We start from the raw sequence: 9,854 nt of genomic DNA, 5'->3' as shown, positions 1-9,854 counted from the left end.
AGGAGAAGCCTGCGGCCCAGTATCACCACCGTACGTAATCTGTTTCTTTTAAACAGTTACTGAGACCTAGTTGACATGGAAACCAATTCACACATTTAAAGTAGGTTCCTTTCTGTATTAACTGGTTCTTCGAATGACGATTTCACATTGATGAGGTTGCCCTTGCTAGGAAGCCAAGGCTCTTTCGTTTGTTTCTGCCCCTCTTCTTTTTGTTCCTTCAGCATCAAGGAGAATGGTCCAGCAGCAGCTCGGTCCATGCGTGTCAAATGCCCAGCTCCATACACTCCAGCCCCGTGCACAATTCCCAGTGCTCCTTCTGATGTTCCTCAGCAGCACCAGTGCACTGACTTTCACTCTGTGTTCTCCTAGGTCCTGTTGAGGTCTTACAGGACCTCATTCTAGAAGACATAGAGGACTATTAGATGCCCCCTGATGTGGTAAGATGCATTTCTTTGTCTCGAAGAGAAATTTTTCTTCCTGGGGACTCTGGAATATCAAGTGAATATCATTTTTGACTGCCATTGTGAATGAGACCTCAGTTGTCATGGACTCTAGCGAGCACTCAGTGAAGTTTCTGACCAACTGAGGCCTGATTGACGATGTCAGTCAGTAGATGGCCTAACTTACACTCTCGTCGTGGGCATGTTTCTTAGTAGTCACTTTTGTTTTTTGAAAAACAATTTTGTGTTTGCCAACTTACATCACCACTTTCCAAATTTCCAACACACCCCACTGTCTTTTCCAGAAGCATCTCCTATGCTTCATTTAGGGACCAATGATGTGGTTTTCTAATGTCACCATGTGAAAAGACCTGCACCCACAGCACCCTGCATGATATGATGCTTACCATGTTTTTTGTGTTCTTCTCTTGTTGCAGGACCCCGTGACAGCCCCAAATGACCTCCGTAAGTATTTTTTTTTTAAACTGCCTTATCGTCACAGAGTTGATATGCAAATCAATTCACTTATTTAAAGTGGGTGATGTAGTGTTTTTACTATATTTACAGGGTTGTGCAGCCATTGTCACAATCTAAGTTTAGAATCTATTCTTTCCCCCTCAGAGAAACCCTATCGCCATTAGTAGTCACTTCTCTTTTTTTTTCTAGGCCCTTACAGCCACTAAGCCACTTTCTTTTACTCTAGATTTTCCTTCTCTGGCAATTTCTTTTTTAATTTAAATTTGATTTTAATTTTTGGGATGCATGTGCAGGATGTGCAGCTTTGTTACATAGCTAAAATTGTGGCATGGTTTGCTCCACCTGTCAACCCATCACCTAGGTATTAATCTTCACATATATTAGCTCTTTATTCTGATGCTCTCCTGTCCACTTCCCTCACAGTGTGTGTTGTTCCCCTCTCTAACATTTTACATATTTTAGTATCACTTTCTTTCTAATGGCAAATGTAATTGATAAGTCTGGGGGGATTTTCTTGCTTGCTTTTGTCTGGAGAACCTTCCTAGCTTCAGGTTCCTGATAGGTGTGAGGATCTGGGGCGTGCTGTGAGAAACAGTTGTGTCCATGAAGAACTCGGCTCTGAGACAGGAGAATCTCCATCATGCCCTATTGATGCTACTGTTGAAATAGGTTTTTGTTTCCTTCTGAAAACCTTCACACACACAGAGCCAAGGTAGCTGCTTTAAGTCATAATGAAGGTCACGTGGACCACATGATGGTTTGAGAGGTTTTTTTGGAGCATTCATTCTGTGGAAATGAATTGCTTTTCAGTAAAATTTGATTGTCCTATATGTGTCAGTATTTTCCCAGTGGAACAAAAGAATGAAACTGCTTGATTGTGCAGTGTCACTTGTTCACCCCAGAAGTGATTTTCTCATGACCAGATTGTCCTAGACATCTGTAATTTCTGGACGAAGCTTTCCATTGGTTCTGCAGGGGTGCTGCTGTGTGTGAGTCAAGGAAAATATCAGTTTTACCAACATTGAGGTTCTCAGAATTCATGGACGCCTGCTTCGTGGGCTCCATGGGAGAGAGCAAGGGAGAGCCTCTTGCTAGACCTGAAGGGGAACATGATTTAGAGGATCAGAGGGAAAGAAAATGAGAATATTCGGGACATTGTTAAAAGAGAATGTCAAGATTGCAATGTTAGAGGCATCAGTTCAGCATCATCACCAGGGCCCAGGCAGGATATGAGACCCCTTCTGGGGAAGAGTGAGTAGGACTTGGCCTTCCTCTCCGTCGAAAGCTTGGTGTGAACATCACCGTAAATGCCTTGAGAAAGGAGCTTCCTTCCTGACTCATGTCTTCTCCATCTATTTGTGTGATGCTGGCAATGATACCAGCAGAGTGTCATTGCGGAGAGGGGCAGAACAGGAATCAGGTCCCCATTTTTCTGACATAGGACAGGACACGAGTCAGTAGGAATGGACCTCAGGGTTAGACCAGACACAGAGAGGTCCCAGGACTGATCTTCCTGGGGCTGAGACAGACAAGTTTTTATTTGTCACCTCTTCCGGAAACCTCCTGAGGAATGATTCTTCAGTAGACCCTGTTGGCCAAGGGTCTTCTGGCCCAGAAATGCTTTTCAACTGGACAGAGTCTTCCAGCTCTTGGCCTGGGCAGCTGCAGCACTCCAAAGTAGCAGGGCAGGTGGGGGAGGGACATGAGTTCCATTGCAGGGTGATCTCAGCAAAGGGCTGGGGACTGATCCCAGACTCCAGGTCATCCTTGCAACTTTTCTGTACAATCCATAACATCTCAGTTTCCACTTATTTTGGAGATGGTTTAAAGTCTTTCATCTCAAAGTCTGAGTCTTCCCACAGGTGAATAGAGGAACCCTGTCTACGGGTATTTACTAGCAGGGCAGTGACTGTGTCTTTTTCATTTGTCCTTACTACAGAGCTCAGTCCAGGAACAGAGACATTAGGCTCCATGGATGTTTTAATGAAAACACCCCTGGGATGAGCTCTGTCACCCCTGGGCTGGGATCTAGTGCAAGTGTGGAAAGGTTTTTTTTCTCAGCCTGTCCAGCCTGTTGAACCACACACTGATCCTGGAGCCTGCCCAGCTTCTGAGTCAGGGTCTCTGGAGATTAAGGTGAGCTCCTGAGGACAGTGAGACGTCCCCACCCCTCTGCTCTTGCTGCTCTGATCTAGTCTAGACTGGGTGCGTAGGGCCACGCTCTTCCCCTGGGTGCAAGTGTATTTCTACTGGAATCTCTCTGGACCTGGATGTTGTCCTCACTGTCCTATCCCCAGCCACACACAGTGACGGGCCCTTGTGCAGATGCCCAGGAAGTAACCATAAGTGGTGGTGGGATCAGAGCAGCAAACGATTCTGCAAAAAACACCAGGAGAGGGGAGTCAGGTCTTCCTTATGTCTGGATCTCTGGAGCTGTCCCGTCTAGTGTGCTTCTCAGTCATATACATGCCTCTTTTTAGTTAAATAAACAAATATATACAATGAAATATTCAAAACCTCATCACAACAGCCACCATGCAATGGCCCAGCAGCCATACATCAGAGAGCATTTCCATCCCCCACAGAATGCTGTCTTGCATGTCTACTGTGAGCCTGGCCCAGGGTCTGATTGTTGGACTCATGTCACTCAAAGCGTGCACATCAAAGTTGGGATCTCAGGGTTGTGGGATTGGAGGTGAGACCTATCATGGGCCAGTGGAAGAAAAAAATTGAAAGGTGATTCCTTCCACTTCTCTTTCTTACTTGAAGGCTGGAAAGCGTAAGCAATGCCTTGTTGAAGACCTCTGGCTCCACAGAGCCTGGAGGGAGTCTGAGAACATGGAGGAAAGCTCAGGGTGATCTCGTGTAATCCAGTGTGACCTCACCTGGAGTAGGAGGGTGGGTGAGTCACTCTCTGAAATAACTTCTTGCTGAGATTTGTGTCTCTAAAGATTGGCCAGTGGACACCATCCATGAGGGAAGCTGCAATAGGATAATTTCTGCAGGTAGAAAATGATACCCTAGGCCGGGTGCGGTGCAGAAGATGGCGTTACACTATTTCCTGTCTTCAAAAACTAGGCTTCCGTTGTTCTCTAAGTTGATATTTATAAGTTAAGTTCTGGACCTTTTATTCACAGATTGCTAAAAGTTGTGCAGGAAACTCCATAGGATAAAATGTGCTGATAGCACATAATTCTGTCCATGCTATGCTATGGATGACGTTTTTATCTTTGGAGGATCCTCATTCTACATAATAAGATGCAAAACTAAGTGGGCACCCTCTATCCAGTCTGGGGCACTTCATTAAAGAACTGAGTTTGCTGCTGTCTGTAATTTGCTTTTCTTCATGAGACCTTTGAACCACCTAAATATTGCCAGCACCCCCTTTTGGGACCCTGACATCTGAGAGGGTGAAATGGCACAAGTGCAGACATCCCTGGTTCCTCCCTGAAGTTTCCCTCCTCTAATCATCTTCCTTAAGGGAAGATGCTGATGACTGCTCTGACTGCTAATGACTTATTTAGACCTCTCCAGGTTTGGACTGTCATACATAGAATAAGTCAATATGTGACTCTCGGTGTCTGGCTTTTTTGCTCACATTATGATTTGAAATTCACTCATGTTCGTAAGTGTAACTGGCTTTGGAATAATACTGGCACTCAGTTCTGTGAAGTAGATTGTTAGAAGGGAACAAATGTTTTATTGTCATGAATAGTGCCAAATATTTTTCAAAATGGTGATGCTAATTCATGTTCCTGTAGCAGCATATGTGAGGAGACATTTCTCCAAATCCTTGTGCACTTTTAGTTTTATCTCTCCCTAAAAATTCCATCACTGTGGTTAATCTTTCAATTGTATAGCATCTTACTTAAAATTTTTCACCAAAAATTTTGTTTTAATCTAATGATGCAGGCCGGTAGGTTTGTGTATGCCCGTCTGACCCCAGCCATGTAAGTAATCATTGATCAAAATGTCACTGTGCCACATGACTGTACTTGATAACAGCTGCTTAAGTTATTAAAATGGAAAGGATAACTGATAGACATTTGAGTCATGGATACTATGTGGTCACTTCTCTATGTTGCCTCTTTGAAGCATCACAATCACTTTGAGGCATAATTAGTTTGGTTCTATTCATTATACAGATGAGGAATGTGAGTCTCAGTTAAGTAAATTATCACAAGACATGCACACAGCTGGATCTCTCTAACACCAAAGGCTAATCTCTAAACGAACATGCTGCACTGCCTGTAGTGGCGAAGTAGACTTGCCATAAAGTGAAGTTTCCTTCCACAGCTGGGCATGTGAGCTTAGCAGGGTTGCTGTGACCCATTGCTTTATGGGTTTGAGATTGGTGTTGCAGAAACCCAGATGGAGAAGCTTTTGGCTGAGGGAGTGAAAAATGACTGAAAGGATAGATGAGTGCGTTTGAAGGATCATGCTTCCATAGAGCATGTTGTTGAGCCTCTTGGAATAAAAACACATACAATCAAACAGAATCACCCAGTCCTCAGTTGTACCATTCGGTAAGCATCAGCACGCCATGAAGTGTGCTCACTGCTGTGTTGTGGGGACATAAAATCTATCCCAGGCTTCTGTGGCCACCCATTCTGTCCTGTCCAATGAACCTCTTTTCTGTTCCGTTGGTCTCCATCTCTGTTTCAGTACCAGTACCATGCTGTTTTGATTACTGTAGCAGCTGACTAAGTTTGTGATCAGGTTTTCAGTATTCATTGAGAGAAACAACCTTTTGCAAACAATCCACAGCACAATCTGCCCCTCATAAAGCTTTGTTTCTGTGTTGCAGGTAGTGCCGGTGTTCCATCTGAAGTGTGACTCTGGTAAGTATTCTGGAATTATTGTCAAGAAAAAAAGCTGGCTTCAATGTGCAGTGCCACCCTGATTCTGGGATTGTGATAGGAATAAGCATAGTGAAAGTGTTTCTTAGAAACCTGAGTTCCCCGGGGAAAAATCATGGCCAAATTTTGAGGCAGCAGCTGTGCTCCCTTTTGGCTGGTACTGAGTTGGGTGCTTGAGGATTGGTGGTGTGTTGTGTGAGGCTGCATCATGTGATGTGAATGTGTGTGCTTCTATGCAGGTGAGGCCGTGTGTTTTCTCAGGAGAGATTTCCCATTTACACAGCCCATTCTCCAGTGTCCACTTTTAAAGAATAAAATCCAGCCCCACTCTACTCTGTCTGTACAGTGACTCCTCCACCCTCACCAGAGCCATCCCTGGGTCTGGTTTATTATCCTCACAGCTCAGGTGGAGAACCTGAAGGGCCAGGGGGTGGCCCCAGCTCCTGAGTTCCTGAATGAAAATGAAAACAAATCCAGGAGTGTGGGCCAGTGCTGACACTGGCAACTACTGGCATGCTCTCAGTCATGGGGTGTTCGCCACCATGCAGGGAGTACAGCATTCGTGTATAAGCCCTAAGGAAGTCCCAGACACTGCCCGTCGTTATAAAGTGGCCTCCATGGTCACACAACCCAGGGCAGTTACAGGTACATCTCCCCTGTAATCATCAGTGTGAAAAGCACAAAGATCCCCAGGTGTTTGGGTCGGCTCACAGATCCTTTTTTGTTTCGTTTTTACGTTCAGGGGAACCTGTGCAGGATGAGCAGGTTTGGTACATAACATAAACGTGTGTCAGGAGGGTTTGTTGTACAGGTTATTTTATCATCCACATATTAAGCCTAATATCAGTTATTTTCCTGACCTTTTCCCTCCTCCCACCGTCCACCCTCCAGCAGGCCCCAAGCTCACAAATTCTAAGAGGGGTGGGGGACCACACTGGCTAATGCAGCCCACTTCAGTTGTGAAGTTAATTTGCTCAGCAATTGGCCAAAGCATATAAGGATCGGTGATGTCTTTTAGTAGATTTAGTAATACCTTCCCAAGCCCTAAAATGCTCAAACCCTGCCAGCTGAAAATGATGAGAGGGACAGGTACAAACTCTGTGCAGCACTTGGTTGGTAGCCTGGTTTCCATCCCCTTGTGGCAACTCTTGTGCATGCATGTTAAAGATCCTCAGCCTCAACCCAAGCTTCCTCCATGAGAAGCCCTCTCACTATTGGCTGGCTACTGCAGCATATGGACACCAGCCAAAGTGAAACAAAACGTTGCTTCAAAACAAGTTATGTATTCATAATGTCCACTCATTGTTTTATAGTCTCTGCTCTCTCTGTGGTTATGTCTTCCTATTAATTTCTGATACTAATTTTGTGATTTTCCTTTTTTCTTGATAAATGTCACTAATGTCTTGTGCACTAGTTTTTTCTTGAAAACAACTGTTGGCTTTGATCCACAGCTGAATCATCATCCATGGCTGGGACAACAGGGGCATATCCACAAATGAGCATCATCCACAGCTGGGGCATCATCCATGCCTGGGGTATCATCCACGCCTGGGGCATCATCCACAGATGGGCATCATCCACGCCTGGAGTATCATCCACGCCTGGAGCATCATCCACACCTGGAGCATCATCCACTGCTGTGGCATCCACAGCTGGTGCATCATTCACTGCTGTGGCATCATCCACAGCTGGTGCATCGTCCATTGCTGGGGCATCATCCACGCCTGGGGCATCATCCATTGCTGTGGCATCATCCACCCCTGGGACATCATCCACTGCTGGGGCATCACCCACTGCTGGGGCATCATCCAAGCCTGGGGCATCATCCACTGCTGGGACATCATCCACTGCTGGGGCATCATCCCCTGCTGCAGCATCATCCACTGCTGGGACATCACGCCTGGGACATCATCCACTGCTGTGGCATCCACAGATGGGCATCTTCCACACCTGTAGCATCATCCACTGCTGCAGCATTATCCACAGCTGGGGCATCATCCACTGCTGGGGCATCATCCACTCCTGGGGCGTCATCCACTGCTGTGGCATCATCCATGCCTGGGGCATCATCCATTGCTGTGGCATCATCCACCCCTGGGACATCATCCACTGCTGGGGCATCACCCACTGCTGGGGCATCATCCAAGCCTGGGGCATCATCCACTGCTGGGACATCATCCACTGCTGGGGCATCATCCACTGCTGTGGCATCATTTACAGATGGGCATCATCCATGCCTGGAGCATCCACTGCTGGGGCATCATCCACACCTGGGGCATCATCCACTGCTGTGGCATCATTTACAGATGGGCATCATCCATGCCTGGAGCATCCACTGCTGGGGCATCATCCACGCCTGGGGCATCATCCACTGCTGGGGCATCATCCACTGCTGTGGCATCCACAGATGGGCATCATCCACTCCTGGGGCATCATCCACAGATGGGCATCATCCATGCCTGGAGCATCATCCACTGCTGGTACATCACCCACGCCTGGGGCATCATCCACTGCTGTGGCATCATCCACAGATGGGCATCATCTACTCCTGGGGCATCATCCACTGCTGTGGCATCCACAGATGGGGCATCATCCATACCTGGGGCATCATCCACTACTGGGGCATCATCCACTGCTGTGGCATCATCCACAACTGGGGCATCATCCACACCTTGGGTATTGACTGCTGGGGCATCATCCATGTCTAGGGCATCCATTGCGGTGGCATCATCCACCCCTGGGACATCATCCAATGCTGGGGCATCACCGACTTCTGGGGCATCATCTATGCCTGGGGCATCATCCATGCCTGGGGCATCCACTGCTGGGGCATCATCCACTGCTGCGGCATCATCCACAGATGGGCATCATCCATGCCTGGAGTATCATCCACTGCTGGGGCATCATCCACTGCTGCGGCATCATTCACACATGTGCATAATCCACTACTGGGGCATCATTCACTGCTGTGGCATCATTCACTGCTGTGGCATCCACAGATGGGCATCATCCATGCCTGGAGCATCATCCACTGCTGGGACATTATCCATGCCTGGGGCATCTTTCACTGCTGTGGCATCATCCACAGATGGGCATCATTCACTCCTGGGGCATCCACTGCTATGGCATCATCCACAGATGGGCATCATCCACACCTGGAGCATCATCCACTTTTGTGGCATCCTCCACACCTGGGGCATCCACTGCTGGGACATCATCCAGAGCTGGGGCATCATTTACTGCTGGGGCATCATCCACGCCTGGGGCATCATCCACTGCTGCGGCATCCACAGATGGGCATCATCCATGCCTGGAGCATCATCCACTGCTGGACATCATCCACACCTGGGGCATCCACTGCTGGGACATCATCCAGAGCTGGGGCATCATTTACTGCTGGGGCATCATCCACGCCTGGGGCATCATCCACTGCTGCGGCATCCACAGATGGGCATCATCCATGCCTGGGGCATCATCCACTGCTGTGGCATTCACAGATGGGCATCATCCATGCTTGGAGCATCATCCACGTCTGGAGCATCCACTGCTGTGGCATCATCCACTGGTGGGACATCATCCACACCTGGGGCATCCACTGCTGGGACATCACACCTGGGGCATCATCCACTGCTGTGGCATCCACAGATGGGCATCATCCACGCTTGGAGCATCATTCACGTCTGGGGCATTATCCACTGCTGGGACATCATCCACACCTGGGGCATCCACTGCTGGGGCATCATCCATGCCTGGGGCATCATCCACACCTCTGGTAGCTCTGCAGGAAGGTTGCCCATTTCACCCTTGCTTTCTCCAGGTTCCAGAGGCTCCCACTTAAAGGAGCATCTCTCCCCACTCTGCCTCACTCAACACCAGCTCTCCTGTACCTACTGCTAAATGCTTTCTTCCACCTTCACCTCATTGGATTCACGACTCTGGAAAATAGTCAAAAATTATAAAAAGGTGGGAGTGGGGGTGATCTGGAAATCCCTGCTATAATATTTTTAAAGGAATCTACTGGAAACTATTTATGTTTTAAATAAAGCCATCCCTTACTTGGCACTAGAATATCAAGCCA

At 47.6% G+C, this 9,854-nt stretch overlaps 1 protein-coding gene across 13 annotated transcripts in view; it reads left to right on the top strand.

The window, feature by feature from the left end:
• Positions 1-9,854, top strand: part of LOC128932340 (uncharacterized) — a 48,084-nt gene extending 38,230 nt beyond the window's left edge. For 10 of the 13 annotated variants that reach the window (XM_078329067.1, XM_078329064.1, XM_078329065.1 and 7 more), the window contains 5 exons: positions 3-30; positions 370-437; positions 878-905; positions 5,725-5,758; positions 7,228-9,854. Coding sequence is in view for 4 of the 13 variants with exons in the window: in XM_078329059.1 (XP_078185185.1) it covers positions 897-905; positions 5,725-5,758; positions 7,228-8,459 (1,275 nt within the window). In the remaining 9 variants the exon portion in view is untranslated. The other 3 variants (XM_078329060.1, XM_054257304.2, XM_054257305.2) reach the window with 3 other exon arrangements.

The sequence above is a fragment of the Callithrix jacchus genome, chromosome 6 (genome assembly GCF_049354715.1).
Source record: "Callithrix jacchus isolate 240 chromosome 6, calJac240_pri, whole genome shotgun sequence".
Taxonomy (NCBI): Eukaryota; Metazoa; Chordata; class Mammalia; order Primates; family Cebidae; genus Callithrix; species Callithrix jacchus.
The sequence above is the reverse complement of the archived record's forward strand: the minus strand, read 5'-3'. Positions and strand labels throughout refer to the sequence as shown.